Genomic DNA, 26,811 nt, shown 5'->3' on the forward strand with positions numbered 1-26,811 from the left:
ACGGTTGTCGTATTTCAAAACCCGAATTTCACTCGGGTTTCCATTCCATACAAATCATTTTGATGGTGGCGATAGTATTCAAGGCAAGGCGACGATAATCTCTCCATATAAGAAGGAGCTACGTGCGCCGGCGGTTCGGAATGACAAGAGGGTTGAGGGGAGGATTCCTGGAGACCGGCAAATGGTGAGAAGGTTAGGGTGGAGAAGAAGTGAAGTCTACGATTTAAAAACTGGATGTTAATTTCAGTTTATATGTAGTATTTTGAAAACTCCAAATTAAAATAAATTAAATGTGAATCAATCATGCAAACTTTCCTAATTTGGAATTCCAAATTTGGAAAGAATTCAAAATTTGAATTCTAAATTTCAAATTCACATGGGATGAGGGAGGGGAGTTGGCCGGAAGGGGAGGGGCGGCGGGAGGTGGTCGGCCGGGATGGTGGAGGTGGCCGGCGGCAAGATCCAAGGTGGGGGAGCCGGCGGCTAGGGTTTGGGGAGAGGGGATTTTGAGGAGCGTATAATGAGAGAGAGAAGGTAAACGAATAAACACAAAAAAAACTAGAGAACTCACCAAGAGATCTCAAAGGAAGAACTCACTAAGAGATCTTATCATGCACTCACAAAGAGAACAAAAGGGAGTAATTTTTATTTCATTCATCAATAATTCAAAATACAAAGACCAAGCCTTTATATAGGCTCAACAAGCATACGGAAAATAAAAGACTACAATGCCCTCGGGCAACATCAAACACTACTTCCCTCATATGGGTACAAAAGGAAAAGACAAGAAATATAAATGACATGAATAAAATAAAACATCAAAAATAAAGACTCTGAATCATGGCCGTCGATCGGCGCCTCCGGCGATGGTACACATGTCGAAATCGGATGTCCCCATCATTAAATGTCATCCATCCCGTGAAACTGCATTTTACTTGCCTGACCCTAGCTCAAATTTGCTACTCTCCATGAATTTTATCCTACCATAGTCAAAACTTTAATGTCTCAATATTTCCAAATTAGCCAAAAAAATCTCTCCTAAACAAAGTTTTTCATGCCAAACCCCATCAATTTCATCTTCCTCATGAATTATCAAAATAACACCGTCATAATTGATAATCGAATCATCTTATGGGCTCATATTATCATAATTAATCAAACTATGATTATTATGACAATCATTACAAGCACAATATACAAAAAAAAAAAACATATTATTCACAAAAATACCATGATTTCTATCATATCCATATGATGATTATTTTATGATAGTATGTATCACAAATCATGAACTTCATATTCTCATGATACTGATCACTACTACCCTTCCATTAAAGATATGGTGCAAATCTTATAATGGTTATGTACACGTTAATGCATCCCAATACCATCCATATTAGATGTATCATAGATCACATTTTGTTGATCAGATTACTTGTAAATAATATTTTAAAAAATGTTATTTTTCACCAGAATTTTGGAGAAATAGTAAGTTCCACAAATTCATGTATTCTTGTATGTTCATTATTGTCTAGAAATGAATTCAATTGATTGTGAAAGCTCACAAACACAGTGGGGTCTTACATGAACTTGAGCCCTCAAGTTCATGTTCCAAATCCCAAAATGAATAGAATCATTTGAATTCATCTTTGATACTTCCTCAAATTTAGAATGAAAAGACAAATGATGAGTAAGCCTAATCTAAACGATTGCGCACTTAATCAAATTAGTTTGCATGGGTAGATTGCATCGTTCATATCCCGAATGAATACACATTGTGGGTCTTTCGCTAGCTCATTGTTTACTTAAATTTGTGAATCTAAAAGCATGCTCGCTTAATTTCTAAATGCTTGTAAAGCAAAGGTGGTGTATTCCATGGCTTTCAAAGGTCTATGGATCATACTCCATATTTTGAAGTTACCTAAGCATGATCAGTGTGATTTGCAAGTTGAAAAATTTAAGTGCAATGATAATCAAGTTAAGCATATGATCAAACTCATAAGAATGATAATTCACATTCATACTCTTCTAGGTTTCTTTAAATCATACCAAATTTGATCTTAAAAGCTTCGTAGAAGTCGTAGGAATCAATCTTCCCTCTCCAAATTAAGTCCAAAACACTCTAAAAGACATAGGAAAATTTCTTCCAAGCACGCATCTCTCTCATGCATGCTGTTTAGAGTCTCCCTAATGCTCCAAACACTTCACTGCATTAATTATGTAATCTTAGGGTCAAAATCCTAGATTCATTCCCTCATTTGTTGGAACACAAAACCAAAGAATTATCTCCTTGATTATTGCTTTCAAAGCTCACATAAAGGTTCCCAAATCACCTCTAGAGAGCCTCAAAAAACACTATCAAATTCTAAGGTCAAAACCTTTGATTCGTATGATTTGTTTTATGATGACCAAAATCAACAAACATTCATTCATCCCTCTTGTGCATGAATAATTTGTAGCATCTCAACACTCCAAACACTTGATTGCATGAGTTTTGGTACAGATTGAGAGTTCTCTTTCAATGCACTTCTCTTCAATGTATGATATTTGGAGCTTCCCCAAGGCTCTAAATGTTCCATTACATAAATCATCAAGACTTTAGGAACAAATCTTAAGTCCCCTTTTTCATTTGTTGAAAACACAAAATTATCGAATGAACACCTTCCTCTCATGCATGATGATTTGAGGTTCCTCAAGCCTACAAACCTATGATGCACAGACACGGATACAATACAACATAGACATGAGACGCGTCAATTATTAAAAATATAGGAAACACGGGTTGGACACAATATTATAATTTTCATATTTCAAAAATAATGTATAAAAATCGAATAAGTATAATATTAAAGTTTAGAAATAATAAATCATTTAACTAGAATTTGTCCTTCAAATAATTAACATTATGATGTAGAGAGTTGGGCGTCGATGCTGTGTATCAGGCATCGATAGAGGAGACGACAATGCTGTTGAGAGTCGAGCATCCACGTTAAGCAAGAAAGTATCAGAGGCATCGATGTCAAGAGGACGTGTGTCATCAATGTTAAAACGATGTCGGACAAAGATGAGTTGTTAAGTTGTGGGTATAGAAATTGCTAGCGTTGAGCATCAATGTCAAGACAATGTCAGACTTTGATGCAAAGAAGGTTTTGAAATGTCGATATTATAATGGCATCAAACATCAATATTGAGATGACATCTGTCATTGTTGTGAAGCCAAAGTCGCAACCCGACAAAGAGAAATGAAATGAAAATATTCAATAAATGAGGTATTGAATGCGAATGATTGATTTGGTAATGTGGAAGTTTTTATATTTTAATATATTTTAAATAAATAGAATTTTAAATTACAAGATATTATATTTTAAAAAATTCATAAAGTATTTAGGACAGGTGTCGGACACGTGTCCAATTGGTATTTGATTTATTTTAATCGGATATATTTTTGGCATTTCCGACATGTGTCGAGGGCATGTCGGATCCGTGTCCTGTCAAATAAGTGCTAGATATTGCACACCTCTTTGAGGAGAAGAATCGGTGCATCATAGCTTCAAACATATCACTACATTAGTCCTTCAACCTAAGAGCCAAATCCTATGTTCATTTCATCCCTTGTTTGTTGAAGCACAAGATCAACAAACAACCATCTCTCTTTTCTTATGCATGACTTTTGGAGCCTCCTCAAGGTTCCAAATGTCATACTACATGAGTCTTTTGATAATAGAACCAAATTCTAAGATCTTCCACATCATTTGTTGGGATACAAAACTAACAAATATCCTCCATCATGCATGTTGTTTTGAAACATCCAAAAGCTTCAAATACATTATTGCATGAATCATTTGAGCTTTAAACCAAATTCTAAGTTTCTTCTACCTTATTCGTTGGAGCATAAAACCAATGAATAATCCTTCTAAAGCATAGGATTCAAATCCTAGTTTTATTCCTCCATTCATTTAAAGCAAATGTTCGAAGAGTTTCCTCCAATTAGCAACCTCGAAGTTGCATTCTAGTCACTATCTCCTACAAGCCAAGAATGTAGGAGAATATTTAAAACTTCTTTCATCCTCCTAAACCAAAATTGGAAGGGTGTACATCTTTCTTTGGACACCTCAAGGTTCAAAGAAATCCATGATGACTTGTAGCCCAAACCTACATGTCATCTCTTTGTATTTGCCAAATACAAATTGGGTAGATCATCACCTCTCTTTGATTATCAAAGTATTCAAAGAAATCCCTCCATTTGCAAACTCTAAGTTGCATTTTCTTCTCTCCTACAAACAAAATTGTAGAGAAATTTCTCTCTTTCCACAACTCAAAAGTTTTATGAAACTCCCATATTCACTCGACCCATGTTGAGCGAATGAAATCTATACCAAATCATTTATTTGTTGAACCAAAATCAACAAATATTTCTACTTCAAGCATAAGAATATAAATCATATATTCTCTCTTGTTCTTCCAGCCCAAGTTGGAAGGGTAAAATCCTCTCTTTGAACACCAAAATATTCAAAGAGCATTCATGAAGTTGTAAACTCTAAGTTGCATTTCCTTCATCATCTCCTACAACAAGACAAAAGTGTGGGAAAACCTCTCATTCACTTAGCTTAAATTAGATGATGAAGATCCCTCCTTGGACACCCAAAAGTCTAAAGAATTCTTAATTTGTAGTCCAAATCTACATATCATTCTCTAATATTTGTTTTACATATATTTAACAAACTAAATATCCATCATTGAACATAAAAATTCAATGATAATTTCTCTTGATTTATAACCTCAAAGTTGCAAATCTTCCTCACCTATTAGACCAAAAATCAATTGATGACCCATCTTTCTTCTCTAACCTCTAAGTTGTAGGGGATCTCTCTCTCTTTAGCTCCAAAAAGCAAAGAGAATCATCTCTTCCTAGTTCCAAAAACTAAGAAGAATTCTCCAATAGTTGGCCTAAAAGTTATATGTTAGATATCTTCTTTCCTTTTCTTTAACTTCAAAGCTAAAGAAAACATTCATTTCCTTAGCCTCAAAGTTTTAGGTCTCATCTCATTTCCTTCAACCTCTGCGTTGAAATAAATTTTACTCTCCCTAGCACCAAAAGCTAAGGGGAATTCTCCAACTCTTAGCCACCAAGCTATGAGTTTCATTCCCTTCTCTCTAGCTTCAAAAGCTAAGGAGGATTCTTCCAACATCTAGCCCAAAAGCTATATATTTGACATCTCCCTCTTAGACTCACACTCTAAGTAAACTCTTTCATTTGACAAAACAAGTGATCTATTCTCATGATAACTAAAACTTAACATTTAGATGTCCTTCTAGGAGATATCCGTAAATTGAAGTGCATCCTACTCTATTGGGTGAATTTCACAAAGAACTAAGTATAACTCTTAGGTATGTCTACCTTACCCTGTTAGGTAGATGCTTCTCTCTTATTCGAACACTATGAGAACCCCCAAACATCTAAAAATCACCTAAGTTCTTTTGATACAACGATAAATTATTTCATCCCAAAAAATGGAATGGTTGCATCATTATATCTTAGGACTCATAAGCGGCAGGCTTGCCTCAAATCAAGCAATGGTTGCTTTATGGGTTCTTCATAACATTCCTAAATATAAAACATTTAAAAGTCAAATAAAAATCTTTGAGTCATAAACTTAAAGTTAAATCACCTTTGAATTAAGATTAAACATCTTCATTCCAAAATAAAATCAAACACCGTTTATAGTGTGGCATGTCACACAAGCCTCACACACTTAGGTGCACAACCCCCTAAACATGCAGGATTTTTTTTTCTACATATTTGTTTAATGTTTTGGTGTGTTGCCCTTTGGATTGTTTACGTTGTGGGCACTTGCGCTTAAGTAGAAGTACATAAATATTTATATATATGCATGTTTTTCTTGCAGGTGACCATGTCCAAAAAGGGGCACAATAAATAATAAATAAAAATGTTAGCTAACTGATGCTGTTAAAACCTCCCAAAAGATGTGGCCAATAGGATAGAAACGGGGGGTTTAGCACTTTAAGTGTGAAACAAATACTAGATGTGATATTTCTATTATATAAAATACTTTCTAATCATTTACTTTGCAGTTTTGAGTTTTTTTTTTAAATATATTTGATTAGACTTATGTTGTATTTAAACTTGTAAGGTTTAGTTAAAGGAGAAGCAAATCAAGATAATGTACATGTTAAAGGTGAAGCCCAATGTCTACCTGGAAGTCAAAGCTTAAAGACCCCCACAAGTAGAGTCTGTAATAAATTCATCAAAGTTGTATAATGGTAGGCAACTCAACTACAAAATTTGATTGTAATAATTGGGATATTATTTACATTTTTGTATTGGTTTATTTACATATAAAAGTATGTGTTGATTGTTTACCAGATTGTGTGTTAGAAAATACATGTTTTTTTTAGGTTTTTTTCTTTGCTTTTTCTTAACACTATCGTTGTCAAGTCTAAGTTCTAGATGAAAAAAATAGGAGGGTTGTGTTACGTAGTCAACAGTCATCATAAAATTTGTCAAATAATCATGATATGAATCATTTAATATGTTGTGTCAAAATTAAGGTGTTCCCTGAAAGCGACGCGTTGTATGGTCTGAATATAGCGACAAGTGAGCAATGTTCGCTACACCAACGCCCGGGTGCAGTGTTAAATAGGCAAGTGTTCCTACATCATGGATGAATGTGGGCAGCGAAGCTAGTCCAAAAAACTAAAATTAGCATAGGAACTTGAAATATCAATTCTTTTACAAGCAAATTAATATAATTAATAGATATTATGATCCTTAAAAAGATAAATATTCTATGTATTCACGAAACTAAATAGGTTGGAGAGAAGGCTAAAGAGATTGATATTTTATGATTTAAACTATAATATTCTAGTAGGAGTTGTACCAAAATTGGTGTAGGCATGATTATATATAATAGTTTAAAAGATGATGTAATAAAAATTAATAGAATTAGAGATACAATTATAAATTTAAATATTATTGTTGATGCTAAGATTATTAATATTATAAGCACTTATGCTCCTCAAGTAGATTTGGATGTGTTCAAAATTAAAATTTTATATTAACATAAAATAATTAATACAAAAGATACCTCTCGAAGAAAGAGTTTTTCTATGTTGGTAGAGAGATTGATGATTTTAAAAGCATTCATGGTGACTATAACTTTGGAGCGACTAATGAAGGTGATAAGACTATATTAGATTTTTCTCTGGCTTATGATTTTGTAATTGTTGATACTTTATTTAAAAAAAAAATTAAGCATCATATCACTTAAAAAAATAGATATAATAAAACTCAGATTAATTATTTTATTATAAAAAAAGATCATTTAGATTGCAAAGATTATAAAATTATTCCGAATAAAAATTTATATACTCAACATCGCTTATTAGTTTTAGACTTTAAGATGAAGGGGCAGAAGATAAAAAAATAAAATAAATTGTTGTTCTAGTATTAGATAGGGGCATTTAAAGAAATATTAATAAAAAATATTTTTAAGAGTAAAATTCTATATCTTAAGATTTTGTCAGTGCATAAGAAGCAAATGTTACGTGGGAAAAAATAGCTATTGATATTAAGAATGTTGCAAAAGATGTGCTTGGAGTATCAAAGGGAAAAACTACTAATAGTAAAAATAATTGGTGGTGGAATTAAAATTTTCAAGAAAAGATAAAAAATAAAAAGATTTGTTATAAAAATTAGTTTAGCTATAAAAATTTTAATAATTGGGAAAGATATAAAGCGGCTCGTAAGAAGTTTAAGAAAGCAATTTGCAATACAAAAAATTTAACTTTTAATGATTTATATAATATATTAAATACTAAGGAAAGTGAAAGATATATGTACAAGTTAATCAAACAAATAGATAGGAATAGTAGGGATTAAGTTCAAGTGAAGTGTATTAAGGATGATGATCAAAAAGCCCTTTTATTAGAAGATGATATTCAATAAAGGAGGATGAGATATTATGCTAAACTTTTCAATGAAGATTATGAGAATGCGATTAACTTTAGTGACCTTAGCACCCTAAGTAAAAATAAAGATATTTATTTTTATCAACGTATTAGTAAAGTTGAAGTTAAATAAGTTTTAAAGAAAATGACATGTTAAAAAGCTGTTGGACCTGATAATATTCCAATAGAGGTGTGGAAATGCTTAGGAGATGAAGGAATTTATTGGCTTATTAAACTTATTAATATTATTTTTAAGTCTAAAAAATTATGAGATGAGTGGAGAATGAATTTGTCGATTCTTATTTTTAAGAATAAGGGTGATGCACAGGATTGTGCGAATTATAGATGAATTAAGTTAATGTGTCATACTTTAAAACTATGGGAGAGAGTTATAGAGAATAGGTTGCAGCATGACACTAATGTTTCTGAAAATCAATTTAGATTTATGCCTAGTAGGTCTACTATGAAAGCTATACATTTATTGAGAGGTTTCATGGAGAAGCATAGAGAGAATAAAGAGGATCTACATATAATTTTTATTAATTTATAAAAAGCATATAAAAAAGTTACAAGGGAAATGCATAAAGAGTTCTATATAAGAAAGGGGTTAACAATGTTTATATTCAAGTCATGATATGTATGCAACAGCTATTAATTGTGTTCAAACACAAGGTGGTTTGACCAAGTATTTTCCTATTTCAGTTAGTTTATATCAAGGATCGGCCTCAAGCTCATATCTTTTTGCTTTAGTCATGAATATTCTCACCAAACATTTGCAAGAAGTTGTACCCTGGTTTATGCTTTTTGCTGATGATATTCATCTTGTTGATAAGATTAGAGAGAGTTGAAGGTTAACTTGAGTTATGGAGATCAACCTTATAGTCTAAAGGCTTTTGTTTGAGTAGTTTTAAAACAGAATATATTGAGTATAATTATAATAATAATAGATCTAGTGGGGGATTGTGACTTTGGGTGATCAAGTCATTAATTGTACACATTTTAGATATCTTGCGTCTACTGTTCAGAGTGATGGTGAAATAGATGGGAATATTATTAATAGAATTCAAGTTGGATTGTTGAAGTGAAGGAATGCATCAGGCTTGTTGTATGTTAGAAAAGTCCCTCTCAAACTTAAGGGAAAATTCTATAAGATGGTAGTGAGACCTGCAATGCTTTATGGTGCAGAATGTTGGTCATTAGAAAAGATGAGGATGCTCAAGTGGATAAGTGGTTTTACTCTTAGAGATAGGATACAAAATGAGCATATACGTGAAAATTTGCATGGCTCCCTTCGAGGAGCAAAATTTTTTAAAATTTAAATTGATCATGCATAACCCAGTGAGTCGCATGTAGAAAAGCCTTCACTTAATGATCAGATAACTAAAATATGTATTTGTGATTCAGCATTCTGCATTACCATTTCTAGTCAGGCATCTTGGCCTCAAAGTCAAATTGTAAGCTTTATTTTCTAAACAAAACAGCCTCCTTACTCTCCATATGCATCGAGACCGAATTTCATAATTTTAAAAGAGATTAAGAGGGTTTAGCTGGTAGATCTTTCCATACAGAGTAATAAATCAATAGGTCAAGCTGGCTATGTCTTATATGACGTGTAGTTTATAAGTCTATTTGCATTCTGTTAGACTTAGGTTCGAGTCACTACCCCTCAATAATCCTCACCTTAGTTCTAGGATCTGAGATAGTTGTTGATTTTATTCACTTTATAAGCCCTCACCTTCTAGAAATTTTTTCCAACACGAGTTGTTGGAATATAAGCCTCAACATTCTAAATGAAAATGATTAACTTGAACAAAATTTGATTCTAAAATGTAAAGCCCAACATAGGATAATTTGAATACCTCTGAGTTTCCTTCATAATTAAGTATTCTTACACTTCATTTCTTTGACTTCCATTCCAAAATCATATTAAAGTTTGTTGTCCTCCGTTGAATTTCCTAAAGAGCAAAATTTTTAAACAAGAATTTCAAAAGTTTCAAAATGAAATCTTTAGCCAATATTTTGATGATTTTTAAAAGAAACTACTAGTTTAATCAAAAAAGATCTCAAATAACAAACATTTGAGATGTAATTAACTATAAGGGCTTGCCCCTATGGGGCATCTATACCACAATAAAAAAACCTCATTCAATTAAATATTGAATGGAGAAAATTTTCTATTAAAATTAAAATTGTAAATTTGTTATTGAGTCCATAGGGAAATGATATTTTTGTCCTTCAGAGTAATATATCATTATTCTATGGTATGTTTGATCACAAAATATGCAATCAGTTGAGGACGACAAAATTTCTCCAACAATCTTCTTAGCCCTTTTTCTTAACCATTAACATGATTAGCATTCAATTTGATTTCCATCATATCTCCTATATCCATAAAATATGCAAATAGATATATATGAAACTCCGTGAATATCTATCTTAACAACATCCATGGCACTACGATCTATGAAGCTCCTATAGTCAAACTAAAAGCCTAACTCAAATCTCATGCTAGTGTTTTGAAACATCATGATTAAGGAGAGAGAAGGTATCTCAATAAATTAAAATCCAAAAGGTGAAACTCAACATGGGAGAGCAGGGGCATTTCAAGATACAAGAGGAATAATCATTTAAACCTAAATTGAGTTAATCAAGTAGCTTTGTACAAAACACTCAAAGGGAATAGCAAGAGTGGGTTGTCACGCTTATGAGGGATAAGGATCTTATTTTTCATTATTTCTTTAGTATTTTATTTGCTTATTAACAAGTTGTAAAGTTATTAAGTGAAGGGTTTGTCTTATCTAATAACTTACTGATATGATGATACGCAAGCCCTCAACATATAGCTATCTTTTTATTATTTTAGGTTAGCATAGATGGCCATCATTAGCCCATGCATGAAGTTGAATTTCATTCCGGCAATTAAAAAAGAATTCAAATCCATTCAAGAAGAATCTCTCTCTTTCTCTCTCTCCCTCTCTCTCTCCAATTGAGGGTACAAGAGAGGAAGCTTTGGAATCATCAAGTGAGGAAGCTACAAAGAAAAAGTTAGATCCAAGAGCAAGAAGGAAGATCAACAGAAAAGCTCAAAGACTTGTTGATGAGGACATCATCCAGAGGTTCAGAGATGTGTACCGGCGACGGATCGTAGATCAACGACTACGATTAAGCGTCTCTACTTTTGATGCATTTCTTTATGTTTTATTTAGTTTTGTTGTTTCCCAAATGTACCCCCATGGGGAAGTGTTTTATTGTTGTAGCCCAAAGAGCAATTATGTACTTTTCATTTTTCATGTTTGGAAACCTATATATAGTAGTCTCATGTGTTATAAAAGGATGATGAATGATTAAGTGAATTTTTGTTTTGTCTTCTTCCTCTTCTTGTGAGTGCACTAGAGAGAAGGGAGAACCCAACATGTGGTAAAACGTAATACCCACCAGTCACCGGAAGAGTCCATGGCTCGTGGTCTTCTTCTACGTTTTCTATTTTATCTCCGATTATCACCCACCGACTTCTCATCATCCCACAACTTTCATCCCGCCACCAAATACCCCTTCATCCCCACCTAATTCCCCTTCCACAACCCCGCCCACCGGCCTAGCACTTGGCCACCTCAACCCAACACCAAGCCCACTTCTTCCCTCTTGACCACCGGCCCCATCCACATCCCAAATCATTATGATGATTTTAATCATCATAATGACTCCCTAAATTAGCTTTTGCAATAGAGAAAGGAGTTAGAAAATTTTGAAATTCAAATTTGAAATTAAAAAACTTTCCATATTTACAAAATTCTAAATAAAGAAAGTTTTCTAATTTGAATCCAATCTAAATTTAATTTAGAGATGAATCATTATTTTCCATCCTAATTGGCCCTAACTTGTTTGAAAAGTACTTAACTCCTCTCAATCCTCTATCCTCTCCCCCTTAATGCCGCCGGCCCCATACATGGGATTTTTCCCTTGGCTTCCTAATGAGGCCTCTCCCTCTTTAATTTTGAATCCAATTTCAAAATTAATTCCCTCCAATTCTACTTAAAATTTTGAAACTAATTTCAGATTTGAATTAAAACTTCCCTCCTCTCTTCAACCTAACCTAAGTCATCTCATTCAAGCCACCCCTCTCCTTTCCCCGCCCTTAGCCGCCCCTTCTCTTGTGCCTCCCCCCTTGTGAAACAATAGTTTGCTCATGATACTTGAAGCCGAGAGAAGAAGATGACCTCCTCTCCCAATCTCATCATTGGTGCATGGTCGATCTCACGATTTGTTTTCGACGGGCAAAGACGGACGGATATTCTCGGATCCTCATACTTTGACGTGCACTTCGGCAACGACGAGACGGTTGAAGGATACATCAACCGCATCCTATATCAACTGACACTATCAATCGAGGAGCACATTCGTCAAGGTCGTTGGATAATCGTCGGTCATCCACAACTTTCTCCACCGCCGGCTACCTCCACCGACGAAGGCCCTTCGTGCCATTTTCCTAGTGGTAATCTCTTTCCTCGTGTGCTTCGTCCTCCTCCGCTAAAGCCTAAGAGTGATTGAGTGAGAAGGAACTCTTTACACCGTGGATTCTTGTTTACTTGCTATTAGTACTACTATCTTGTTTTCGTTGCCATTGCGATTGTTTTGCAAATCTCTTGTAACTGCTTGTCATTACTTAATCTTTTCACGAAAGTTCTAAGAATTTAACTTGGGTGAAACATAAGTTACTAATTAGTAACATTCATGTTCAATAATTATTGTTACAATCCAAAGCAACTCTTCCGCATGTATGTTTCATATCATATTTGGTATCAGAGCATGGTAGACATGCATTTCATGTACTAGAAAACATCCTAGCGTCTAGCCAAACATTAGTTTTAAAGTTTGCATGCATATCATCATCTAAATAATTTTAATTCTCTGTTTTTGTTTGTTGTCCATGCATTTCCTGCACATGTTTAGTGAACTTTAGATCAATTTTCCTAGTGTCTTAGTGCTGTCCACAAGCCGGCAACTCTCATAAGTGCTTAGGTTGCTTACACCATTAGTATAAGCTGCTGTCCAAACTTTTCCTGCACCAATTAGTGAACTTTAGGTGAGTCTAGGCTAGTGTTTAGGTGTTGTCCACAAGATAGAACCTTCCAAAACACTTAGACAACTTAGGCCTTTGTTGTAGCTTGCTGTCCCGATCATTCCTGCATCATTTAGAGGCGTTAGGAGCATATTATCTTAGTATCTAGGTGTTGTCCCTTACCCCTTTACGTCCCCTAGCATCCCCTAACACCCACCCATGGATCTGGAACACATTCAAGCAACCTTAGACCTAATCGTGGGCCAACTTGGAACGGTTACTAAACAAATTAAGAACACCCAGACTGACTTAACCGACTTTAAACGCCAAACGGGTGAGAGACTTGATAACATCAAGAGTATAGGAAACCCAGCGATCTACACCCCCTCTAGACCCCATTCTCCTTATAGTGATGATACACGAACTGAATATGGACCTCCTAGAGACCACTACCGCCCCAATCATCGACCCAATCAGGAACCTTTAGGACGCGACACTCCTTGGAGAGATAACGATACCCAACTGCTTAAGAACATTCGTATAGATGCCCCGTCTTTCGACGGTATGTTGACCCCCAGGTTTTCTTAGATTGGCTCAAAGGAATGAACAGTTATTTTAAATGGTATAATATTTCCGAGTAATGAAAAGTTAGGTTCTCCGAGATGAAGCCAACAGGTAGAGCTAATCAGTACTTGATGAACCTTGAACATATGCACGAGACCCGAGGAGAATGCCCTATAACTGACTGGGGGATGATGAAACAAGAGTTAAAACGAAAATATCTCCCTCCTTCCTACTATCCTAGACTTTTGGATCGTTGGAATAAATTGACCCAAGGAAGCAAACCCGTCAAGGAGTACATTTCGGCCTTTGATGATTTCATGATCTGCTATAGCGGGGAAGAGACCATGACTCTTGCCCAACTTCTTTCGATGTTTAGAGTCGGATTAAGAGAAGATCTTCGAAATAAGCTTTTTGTCAAATGAGTGAACACTTTGGAAGCCGCTTGTAGTCTTGTGTTAGATTTAGAAGAATCTAGGAGCCATGCCCCTTCTAGAAACCAAGACCCGCATCCTAACCCTTTTAGATCCTCCTCTAATCAACCTTACAACAAACCCACTGGACCCACAACTAGTCGACCTACCCCTGTCCAAGCCCAACCTCACCCTGACTATAAAGGTAAAACACCGAAACGGGAAACACCCAAGACCCCTATTGGCACTAAATGTTTTCGATGCCATGGGTACGGGCACATTGCCTCTCAATGTTCCAGCCCGTTTAAAGTCACCATTATTGAGGAAGTCACCGAAGAAGAGGATGAACCAGATACCGAACTAGTTCAACACATTGGCGACGATGACGAGTTTTTCTGTGAGGAAGATATTGTTGTGGTCCACTGCCTTTAAAAGATGGATCACTTAGACCTACAAGTCATTAGGTGTGCTTTTTCACAACCTAAGTTGAGTGACGACTGACGAAGAACCTCGATCTTCCACACTTCCACAAAAATAGGTGACAAGAACTGTAAAGTCATAGTTGATAGTGGAAGCTGTATTAATGTTGTGTCATCTGCTATGATTTCTAAGCTCCCTTGAAAGCCACACTCCACCCAAACCCCTACAAGGTCGCCTGGATTAACTCGACCACCTTAGAAGTGAAAGATATGAGCATCATTCCTATTGAGTTTGTGGGTTACAAGGAGAAGATTTGGTGCGATGTTTTAACTATGAATGTTGGCTAAATCATCCTCGGCCGCCCCTGGTTATTCGATAACGATGTACACATTTATGGACGATAAAACACTTGCGTGTTTGAACACGAGGGCAAGAAAATCAAACTCCTACCCACCCAGCCTAAGTCTATCAAGGAGGATGTCAAGACCAACTCCCTTAAACCCAACACAGGCTTGAATTTATTAACTACTAAAGACTTGGGTACCGAATTAGAGTCAGGATCTCCCCTCTACGCCTTGGTAGCTCGGGACCTAGGAAGAGCCTGTCCCGGAGGAAGTAAAACCCCTCCTCGAAACTTTCGCTAACGTCTTCCCGGAAGATCTACCCCACAAATTACCACCTTTAAGGGACATTCAACACGTTATTGACTTAGTGTCCGGAGCTTCCTTGCCCAACTTACCCCATTACCGCATGAACCCAACTGAGCACGTTGAGCTCAAGAAACAAGTCGACGAGTTATTACAACGCGGTTTTATCAAGGAGAGCCTCAATCCATGTGTTGTTCCTGCCCTGCTAACCCCTAAGAATGATGGGTCATGGAGAATGTGTGTTGATAGTCGTGCTATCAACAAGATCATGATCAAGTATCGCTTCCCCATTCCTCAGTTAGATAACATGCTAGATATGATGACTGGAGCAACACTATTCTCTAAGATTGATCTTAAAAATGGCTACCATCAAATTAGGATCTGTCCGGGAGACGAATGGAAAACCGCTTTCAAAATCAAAGATGGACTATACGAGTGGACCGTGATGCCCTTTGGCCTGAGCAATGCTTCAAGTACGTTTATGAGAGTGATGACCCAGGTCCTCAAACCTTTCCTAGGAAAATTTGTAGTGGTCTACTTTAATGATATTCTGATTTATAGTAACTCGGTGGATCAACACTTGGATCATTTAAGGCAAGTCTGCAAAGTCTTGAGGAAAGATCAATTATTTGCTAATCCCAAGAAATGTACATTCCTTATTGATCACGCAATCTTTATTGAATTTATTATATCCTCCCAGGGCATAGCAGCTGACCTTGAAAAAGTGCGAGCAATCAATGAGTGGCCTGAAACTAAGAACATCAGAGACGTTAGAAGTTTTCACGGATTGGTCGCGTTTTATAGAAGATTCATTAGGAATTTTAGCACTATAGTGGGTTCGATAACTGACTGCCCGAAGAAATGAGAGTTTCATTGGACGGCATCTGCCTCTAAAGCCTTTGAGGAGATAAAAAAGAAAATGGTTGAAGCAACAATCATGCGTCTGCCAGATTTTTCTAAGGTTTTTGAAGTAACTTGTGATGCATCTGGCATAGGCATAAGAGGAGTATTATCTTAAGAAGGACACCCAATTGCCTACTTTAGTGAAAAGAGATGTACGTATTGTTAACTAAAATCTGAAACTCAACGTATTATCTTAAGAAGGACACCCGGTTGCCTTCTCCCACTTGAGTTAGTTATCTTTTCTGACCATGAAGCCTTACGTTATATAAATTCCCGGAATAAACTCAACACTCGACATGGTCGTTGGGTTGAATTTCTTCAAGAGTATACCTACACGATCAAACACAAAGAAGGATATGAAAATGAGGCAGCCGATGCTTTAAATCATCGAATCATGGTAACTAGGAAGATGAGGACTGAAGTAATTGGATTTGAACAAATCAAAGAGACTTATATGGATTGCCCTGACTTTAAAGAGATGTATGCATTGTTAACTAATGGGAGTGAACGTATAATTAATGACTTCCTTTTAGAGGATGGATACTTATTTAAGTCCCAAAGGCTCTGCATCCCCAACACTTCGCTTAGAGAATTCCTTGTTTGGGAACTACACGCGGGAGGTTTAGCAAGACATTTTGGATAAACCAAAACCATCGCCGCTGTTGAGCACCAATTTTTCTGGCCTAGTCTTAAGCGCGATGTCTGTAGGTTAGTGAAGAGATGTCACACTTGTCAGTTAGCAAAGAAACATAAGCAAAACACTGGACTTTACAAACCCCTTACGGTACCCAACTACCCATGGCAGGATGTTAGCATGGACTTTGTTTTAGGGTTACCCAAAACAGTGAGAAAGCATAACTCTGTGTGTGTAGTAGTAGACTAATTCTCTAAAATGGCTCACTTCCTCCCATGCTCCAAAACTTTCGATGCTTCGAGGATCACCAAACTGTATTTTGACGAAATCGTTAGACTCCTGGACTACCCAAAACTATTGTGTCAGATCGAGATGTTAAGTTTACTAGTTATTTCTGGAAAATCTTATGGCACAAGATGGGGATCAAACTTCAATTTTCTACTGCTTTCCATCCCCAGATAAAAGGACAAACTGAGGTTGTGAATAGGAGTATAGGAAATCTGTTAAGGACCATGGTAGGAGAAAATATCCGGGATTGGGATTCCAAATTGCCTTTAGGTAAGTTTGCCTACAACAATTATGTCAATCGAACTACAGGTCTAAGTTCCGCCGAAATTGTTTACAGATACCAACCTAGACAACCAATAGATCTGATCCCTATGAGTCATAAGTATAGAGCATCTGAGTCTGCATCTGCATTTGCATCCCATCTCCAAGAGTTGCATAAGAAAATTAATAAAAAAAATTAAACAAAGCAATGCTAATTATAAGCTGCATGCATATCTCAAGAAACGACTCAAAGAATTTGAAGTTGGAGACTTTGTAATGGTTCGGATTCGCCCGTAGCGGTTCCCACAAGGGACCGTTAAAAAGTTACATGCGAAAAGTGCAGAACCTTTCAAAATAACTTCAAAAATAAAAAGTAATGCTTATGTGCTAGATCTTCCTGAAGGTTTTAACATTAATCTTATGTTTAACATTGAAGATCTAATAGCCTTTGAGGGTCCCGAATTTAACCCCTCCAATCCACTAACTAAAGAGACTTGTGCGAACCCACCTTGTGAGAACCCTAGCCTACCTCCACTCCCAAAGATCCCTATCTTACTCACTGCGGAGAAGGTTGAAGCAATACTTGGTGATGAGAATATTTCCACTAAAGACGGTGGCCGCCGAAGGTATCTAGTTCAATGGACAGGGAAACTGGAGACAGAGAACACGTGGATTGATCATGAGGAGATGCAGCAATTGGATCCTGATCTGTTGGAGTGGTATAAGAGTTCTAGAGATGCTGACTTGACGGGGTCGAGTTTTCTCCCACCTGGGGAGAATAATGAGGACATCGTCAGAGATTCAGACACGTGTACCGACGACAAAATCGTAGATTGACGGCTACGATTCAACGTCTCTATTTTTTATGCATTTCTTTATGTTTTATTTAGTTTTGTTGTTTCCCAAAGGTACCCCCATGGGGAAGTGTTTTATTGTTGTAGCCCAGAGGGCAATTATGTACTTTTCTTTTTTCATGTTTGGAGACCTATATATAGTGGTCTCATGTGTTGTAAAAGGATGGTGAATGATTAAGTTAATTTTTGTTGTCTTCTTCTTGTTAGTGCACTGGAGAGAAGGGAGAGCCCAACGTGTAGGCAAACGCAATACCCACCAATCACCGGAAGAGTCTGTGGCTCGTGGTCTTCTTCTATGTTTTCTATTCTATCTCCGATTATCACCCACCGACTTCTCGTCATCCCTCCACTTTCATCCCACCACCAAAATACCCCTTGATCCCCACCTAATTCCCCTTCCACAACCCCACCCGCCGACCTAGGTCTTGGCCACCTCAACCCAACACCAAGCCCACTTCTTCCTTCTTGATTGCCGGCCCCATCCACATCCCAAATCATTATGATGATTTTAATCGTCATAATGACTCCCTAAATTGGCTCTTGCAATAAATAAATGAGTTAGAAAATTTTGAAATTCAAATTTGAAATTCAAAAACTTTCCATATTTACAAAATTCTAAATAAGGAAAGTTTTTAAATTTGAATCCAATCTAAATTTAATTTAGAGAGGAATCATTATTTTCCCTCCTAATTGGCCCTAACTTGTTTGGAAAGTGCTTAACTCCCCCCAATCCTCTCCCCTCTCCCCCTTAATGCCGTCGGCCCCATACATGGGAATTTTCCCCTTGGCTTCCTAATGAGGCCTCTCCCTCTTTAATTTTGAATCCAATTTCAAAATTAATTCCCTCCAATTCTACTTAAAATCTGAAACTAATTTCATATTTGGATTAAAACTTCCCTCCTCTCTTCAACCTAACCTAAGTCATCTCATTCAAGCCACCTTTCTGCTTTCCCCACCTTGGCCTCCCCTTCTCTTGTGCCTCCCCCCTTGTGAAACCCTAGTTTGCTCATGATACTCGAAGCCAAGAGAAGAAGACGACCTCCTCTCCCAATCTCATCATTGGCGCATGGTCGATCCTGAGATCGACCACAGATTTGTTTTCGACGGGCAAGGACGGACGGATATTCTCGGATCCCCATTCTTTGACGTGCACTTCAGCAACGACGAGAAGGTCGAAGGATACATCGACCGCATCCTATATCAACTGACACTATCAATCGAGGAGCACATCCGTTCGGGTCGTTGGATAATAGTCGGTCATCCACAACTTCCTCCACCGCCGGCTACCTCTCCACCGACGAAGGCCCTCGATGCCATCTTCCTAGTGGTAATCTCTTTCCTCGTGTGCTTCGTCCTCCTCCGCTAAAGCCTAAGAGTGATTGAGTGTGAAGGAACTCTTAGTGATTATATCATAATGTTACACCGTGGATTCTTGTTTACTTGCTATTAGTACTACTATCTTATTTTCGTTGCTATTGCGATTGTTTTGCAAATCTTTTGTAACTGCTTGCCATTACTTAATCTTTTCATGAAAGTTCTAAGAATTTAACTTGGGTGAAACATAAGTTACTAATTAGCAATATGTTCATGTTCAATAATTATTGTTACAATCCAAAGCAACTCTTCCGCATGTATGTTTCACATCACTTCTACATCAATAAATCTTCAGAAAGTTTAGTACTGGTCCACAAAACCTAGTTTGTAATTCAATTCAATTTCCTGCAACTCTTTTAACACATATCTTCTCCATCTTGTTTATTCTCTACACCATCCACCTCACCAAACACTAATTGGAGGTACTCCATTACAAGAAGGAATGACTCATTTATGTTTTACTTGTATAAGGCCAACCTATCACAATAAGCATAACAATATTTTCTTCCGCACTTGCAATCAAGGGTATCCTTAACATTGATTGACCTTCTTAATGTTTCATAGATCAAAGCCCATCATAATCTTGGCAGTAAAAACATACAATGCATACACATACCATTTACATTTAGTTGGAGAAGAAGAGTTGTTTTAAATCATTCCCCAAAATTCTAGTCAAGGATCTAATGGGGGTCTACCATCAAACTGCACTGATGCCAGCCAATCCTGAATCACTATACCATCCAATTTACCTAATCATACAAGTCAGACCATCCTCTTCCTTTTCTTCTCCAAAACTAAAGCAAAAAATATGGGAAATAATAACATTTTTCTTACGTCAAATATTCTTTTGAACTATCTCCACCAACAATGATGAAAAACACTAAATGAACAGGATACCTTTGTCTTTGCAGCTAAACGGTAAATATCAGCAACTTCGGATTGCTTGTGGTGTTTAGGATATGCTACTTGCCCATAAAGATCATATTTGTCAATCAATTTGAGTACAGCAGTTAGTACAGCTCCATTTGTACCTGACATATCATCAATAGCATCCCGATTGCCCATTATCAATGTCTGCAATAACAGAAATTCGACAATAGAGTTAGCAACAATACAACAACATTTAGAGAAACTGAAAATAATCCGCAAACATGTGCTGCAAATGACTAGAATGAAGGAAAAAAGGTTCTCCCCAAGAAAATTAGAAGCATAAACATCAAACATGTAATGCTACCCTGCTGTTTATTATTTAGATGGGGGACAATTGATTTACCAGATTTGCAAGCTCCCTTAATGGACGATATTCTCCAAATGCTTTCACCAGTGTCAGAATATTTTTTTTTGGGTCAGGTCGAGCAAGAGCAAGAATCATGGGTTTACGCGGATTAGTGAAAAACCTCATGATCTGCAAAATATGATAACTAAATCAGGTTAGAATATTCTAACCCAGAAGAAAACCATTACAAACCCTATCATGATATAGTGATGATTTTTCACAGTAATCAGATGATTAGAAAATCTACATGGTTCCACTCAAATAACAAATAGTGCACAAACCTCGGCCCAAATTGGAGGATCAGGTGAAGGTGGATTCTCTTCATTTCCATCTACATCACCATCAACGTCACCATCATTTACAACTATATGATTGAATTCCATTCCTGGGGGAATCACCTGCAAATCAGTACATGTTAGCTTCTTGAACTAAACAACACAATTTGGATAGCATAACAGAAAACAATAACGCACAAAGACCAACAACAACAACATCAAGTTTTTGTCCCACTATGTGGGGTCGGCTACATGAATCCTTTTTCTCCATTGTGTCTTGTTAAAAGTCAAATTATCATTTAAATCTAATAAAGAAAGAAATTTGTCTAATAATCATAGCATGAATAACGCACAAAAACCAAGTTATTAAAAATAGCTTAACTTAAAACTAATGCAAGCAGCACACAAGAGCTGGTCTTTTGAGCAAATCCAATAATAAAATATTTTCAAAAGCATTCGGAATGCTACTAAGCAACTATTTAGTTGACATATACTTACAACCATACGAGGCATGAAACGACCATAGCAACTGACACCTCGTTTAATTCTAGCCCGTAATTTCCTCTCAAGAATAACATCAAATCCATCATATAAGCACCACTGCTCGTCTATTTCCTGCCTAGTACTTGTAATAACAATTTCAGAGGCATCAAGAGCCAATTCCTCAGCTTCAATTCTACGGTTTATCTTATAAGTTTCATTAATTTCATCCCGGGTCATACGTCCTTGTTTCAGGAGTTGTTCGAGCTTATCTCTGCCCAAAGAATGACCTGTGAAAATCATTGGTACATTCAATGCCCCAGACAGGAGGGCGGCGGAATCACCAGCATCAGCATAATGACCATGAATTGCAGCTGGCCATACAGGTTGCCCCCAACCAATTTGCTCTCCTAAGACTTTGGACATCTGCATGATGTGGCTCAATGCACCATCCACAAACTCCTGAATATATGGCCAGAGAAGCTCTTTGGGAATATATTTATCTCTTGGACCAAATGGTATTCGTACTATATAAGCACCGCTGCTCTCCCCCATTTCATGAAAATTTTCAGAATAACTAGGAGCTAACATCTCTGTGGGCTCCCCATAGCTCCAATCAACATCTGGAGCAGATATTTGCCGAGTCAGCAAATCGACTCGATAAACTCCAGGCATTGCACCTAATGCTCTGGCAAGCTCTACAACATATTTGACCTGTTGAAAAATGGAAACCATCACATAGCCAAGTAATACAATAAATCTGATCAATTAACAAAAGAAACAATCTCAGAAATTGAGGATTCACAATAGCAGACAGCTTTTAAAAAGAGTAAAACAAATCATCAGATTCATGATATTAGAAGTGACCGTTTTTAACCTATTTGAAACAATTACAAAAACCCATTACTGGCTGATAAAAGAATTTTCATGCCAATATTACCTGACCACCAGTGTCAGAATCTCGACCAAGCTCCATATTTTCACCACGTATCAGACCATGAATGCTGCATGCAAAAAAAAACTGCATTAGAAGTTCCATTAAACACAATGAAGAATGCCCGCAGAGATATTGGTCCGCAAGCTATGCAAACTTCGTTCATGATAAAACGTCATTTGTCTGTCCAATTGCCTCAACAACTTTTGTGGACTGAAGAATCATGAGTATCCACTGAAAAGTAGACTTACGTAGATAATATAAGAGAAATGCACACATGTGGTCACATTCTTTGCAAAGTTTTGATATGCTCAAAATAATAAAGAAAGAATAAATGGAGAAAATAAAAATCCTGTTGTAATGAATCCAGGAACTTGAGCATCACAACTGCGAAATCCCTTAGTGTCGAACGCTAAATTTAACCTAAAATGCCAATTATAGTGGAATTCACATAACTTGCTTAAAATAATGGATTACAAAAATTAGGCAAGCAGGAAAATCATCAAAAATCTGCCTAGTAACTGCAATGAGTTTATAAATCATGGTTTATCTAGCTAACAAGTAAAATAATATTAATTAAAAAACCAAAATTAGTGTAAAAAATATGAGCTATATGATATATTTGTATGACTTTGCCAACATCAAACCACAACATAATTGAATATTTCCACTTCAAGAATTCTTTAATGAGATGCTAATATGCACAGTAGATTTGGTTTTTGTTCATTAGTAACAAGAATGTTACAACTTATATCTAAGCATCATATAGATAATTCAAAATAATTTGTAATGTGAGTTAGCAGAAAAATCACTGATACTACCTGATTAATACTATGTACAATTTTTTGTCTTTAAGCTGACTTGCCCAAGCATCAAGAGCATCAATTGAGCTGATCCTAGGCATTCTGCCTCTTGTGCTATCTCCATGGGAAGACAGCTCACTAACAGTATCTCCTTTCTCTCCTTCTGACAAATCTTCAGACATGTCTGCAGTAGCATCTCGGCGGCCTCTTTCACGTTCTAATCGGCGCTTCGACAAGCGTTGGGCTTCCTCTCCTTCAATCTGAAGAAATATAGATGAAGGTAATAGCATATTCAATATGTGGGAATCAAGGAGCATTCCTTATATACAAAAACCAACAAAATTAGCATGAATAGCATTAGGGGCATAAAAAAAGGCAAAATAATGACATTTATTTTTATGTAAAATGTGAGTTTCTTCATTTATGCAACATTCACAAAAAGTAGGCAGGAAATAGAAATCAGTGGATTTCTTCATTTATGTTTATGTAAAATGGACAGATGCACGATGGCACAACCATCCCCAGAAGCCATTGCACATGGCATATAGTGTGGCATGCAGTTCTAAAAGAATTGGAAATCATAAAATTCATAAATAATTTATTAATAATTCAGCAATATAATAAAAAGCATCCTAAAAAATAATAAACATATAATCTGTAATAAGTAGAACACAGGTCATCAAGAGATAATAATGAATATAAACAATCATGGCAAAGAAAGCAAATACACTGGAAAATAAAATGATCATAATGGTTGCAATAAATAACATTAGGCCAAAATACAGGACATTGGAGCTTTGTCTTTCATAAACAATGATGGCATAGATATTGTGAAGGATATATTTGTGCGCAAGGCACAAACAATAGTTTGTTTGAAAACAAAAAATAGTTTGATTAAAAACTAAGCCACTCATTCTTAGAATGATCATCTCATACATCAAAATAGCCCATCTTTTTCATCGTGATCATCTCCTACATCATAATCTTCTTCATCATCCGTATCTTCTTCAACAAAAATAGCCTCAAATCTCTTGAACCAAGCAAATTTGCATGTGCTGTTGCACTATGCCCCATCGAAATTAAAGCAGAATCAGGACGAAAAATTATTCTGTGCGGACACCAGACAGCTAAAGTCAGGAGCCCAATGAAAATGAGCCACGTCACCTAGTACCGAGTTGCGGTACCGAGTGACGTGGCATATTTTCATTGGGCTCTGGACGGCGTTCTGCGTCCGCACAGAATAATTTCTCCAATTATGACGTGATATTTTCATTATCTACATCCTGCAATGCCTCATTGTGCAGGGCATGCTATTTTCATTATCTACACCTTGCAATGCCTCATTGCCTTGTCAGCCATAGTGCATGCTATTTTGTGCTATAGATAATTATAAAACAAGCCACAAGCAGAATGCCCCATTTGTCATGATGATGACAAAAATTAAAGGCAAATAACATGACCGTTACTAAAAATACCCAACACTAAAATCAGCAATATCAAGAACCCACGAAGTAAACCATGTTGTTGTTTTAGGAAAAAATTCCATTGAAGTGAAATAATGCCCTGCTGTAAGCCATTGCAGTTTTTGCATAAAGGATGCAATAAGTGTGCAGTCTTTATGATAGATGCAGTGAAAAAAAAAAAAACAAAGAACCATATGTTCAATGTATTATAAATATTTTGTGTTCTTGGGAGGATAAAGTATTCTTTTGCATTGAAGGGACGTGAACAAAATGGATAGCAGTTAAAAGATAAATACTCTTGTTTAGGTAAAAAGTATACTAAAGAAAACTAGTAAACAATCTAAAATACTGCCACTGCAGTGACAAAAATAATGGAAATAAACATCAAAATGTTCAAGGTAACTCTCCATCGAAAGATGATTCATCAGAGTCTCAGAGCTAAAAAGAAAAATTCAAAACATGACGCACAAAAAGTTAAGAAGTTGGATGCTGAAGATAATATAGGCATACCACACAATCATAATGAGATTTAGGTCGCCTATGCCAACCTAGTAAAAGCATTATAATCAAACTTCTCACCATTTCACCAAGTTATGTAGATGTACAAAATGGAAAAAAATTCATATAAAATTTTTCTTCCCTTTTTTTTTTTCTCTGGCCAGAAATTGGAATGCTTGTGCATTGCGTTAAACATAAATTCCAAAATTAACTGAAAGAATAGCAAGCACGATTCAAACGTATAATTTTGCACCATGAATCAGTTTAAGAGATGAACAATGAAATAAGAAAATGGTTCACAAAATTAAATTTTGATTCAATTTGATATAAATAAATCTTCAAAACAACAAAAAGAGTCCAGTTTAGCTGCTTTTATGCAAAATGAACTGCGTCAGGCTGGATCATAAAATTTATTTCGCCAGCAATTAAGAAAAAAGTATAACCAGTATTTCATTAGTGACTCTAACCAAAAAAAAATACTGAAATAATGACAGAGCTACCATCAAAAGCAGCCATAACGGTACTTGAGGGTTTTAAAAACAATTTTGGAAAGAACAAACGATTAACGTCCACTTGAAAGTAGCAGCCACAATTACAGAAAAATGAAAACTGAACCAATTTGGCAAATATAAACGAAACCCAACAACTCAATTCCCAATCTGTGACAGAAAGATAAATCAAAACAAAGCTTTGCTCCGAACAGCAACAAATAAATCAAACCTGCTTCTTCTTGCGGGCAAGGTTCCAAATTCTCCAACACATATTCTCCAATCTCGTATTCCTCTCCTGCGGACTCCTCGTCGCCGCCGCCTACCCAAATTGCAAACCAAAAAAGTGTAATAGCAGAATCAGTTCAATCCCAATCCCAAGCTCAACCCCATATCTATCACCGCCCATTTTAACAAAAAGAATAAACGAGACGACCCCTCACCCGAAGCCATGACTTGTAAAGATCGGTTTCATCGAATCCAGTGATGACCTCCTCCACGAAGTACTTCGTGGGGCTAAACCTCCCCCTCTCTCGCAACAGCAGTGAGGACTTGGAGGCATCGATTGCCGGCCCTGCATCCAGAATCGCTTCCAAATAGCTGTTTATCCAGTCGTTCCCCGCCATTGCTAAGAAAACAGAACTGAGCACCGAAGCACAGGAGATGCGTCCGCTTTCAGAAGACCAGTGATCCCTGAGAACTAGATACGGGTTTTTCTTCCTTATTGTCTTGAAACGTGAATTTATAGTGGTGAGAGCGAGAGAGATAGAGAGAGGGAGATTACAATGCCAAATGCCAAGAGAGAGGGTGATCCGGAAATTGAAGAAACGGCGGAGAAAAGTTACCGCAGGTTTATCGGGAAGGATTCGATGGCGAGAGTTGCAGTAAAAGTGTAGAACAATAAAAAAAAGAAAGGATGGGTGCTTGCTTGAGAAATATTCGGGAATAATGCTTGCTGATATTTTTATTACGTGCGGAATTTGGATTGTTTGGACTTCAAATCTTCAATAAAATGTTCATATTTGGCCGAAATATATATTTTTTATATTACTCAATATTTATTGAATATTTATTAATTATTTATTATATATTTGTTGAATATTTATTGTATATTTAATATTCAATAAATATATAGTAAATACTCAATAAATACTCAGTAAATATTATATAGATATTCAGTAAATATGCAGAGTTCGAACACAACTTTACGTC

General features: G+C 36.3%; 1 protein-coding gene across 1 annotated transcript in view; it reads right to left on the minus strand.

Annotated features, from left to right (window-relative positions):
* The window catches only part of LOC110103949 (probable sucrose-phosphate synthase 1), a 43,608-nt gene extending 17,185 nt beyond the window's left edge, over positions 1-26,423 (minus strand). Inside the window, exons 1-8 of the mRNA XM_020832848.2 lie at positions 26,043-26,423; positions 25,832-25,921; positions 23,169-23,410; positions 22,354-22,417; positions 21,432-22,127; positions 20,940-21,056; positions 20,656-20,787; positions 20,280-20,456 (exon numbers count right to left, since the gene is read on the minus strand). Coding sequence (XP_020688507.1) covers positions 20,280-20,456; positions 20,656-20,787; positions 20,940-21,056; positions 21,432-22,127; positions 22,354-22,417; positions 23,169-23,410; positions 25,832-25,921; positions 26,043-26,225 — 1,701 coding nt within the window. The 5' untranslated portion in view covers positions 26,226-26,423. The remainder of the gene's footprint in view (positions 1-20,279; positions 20,457-20,655; positions 20,788-20,939; positions 21,057-21,431; positions 22,128-22,353; positions 22,418-23,168; positions 23,411-25,831; positions 25,922-26,042) is intronic.
* Positions 26,424-26,811: the final 388 nt, after the last annotated feature.

The sequence above is a fragment of the Dendrobium catenatum genome, unplaced genomic scaffold (genome assembly GCF_001605985.2).
Source record: "Dendrobium catenatum unplaced genomic scaffold, ASM160598v2 original_scaffold_83099, whole genome shotgun sequence".
Taxonomy (NCBI): domain Eukaryota; kingdom Viridiplantae; phylum Streptophyta; class Magnoliopsida; order Asparagales; family Orchidaceae; genus Dendrobium; species Dendrobium catenatum.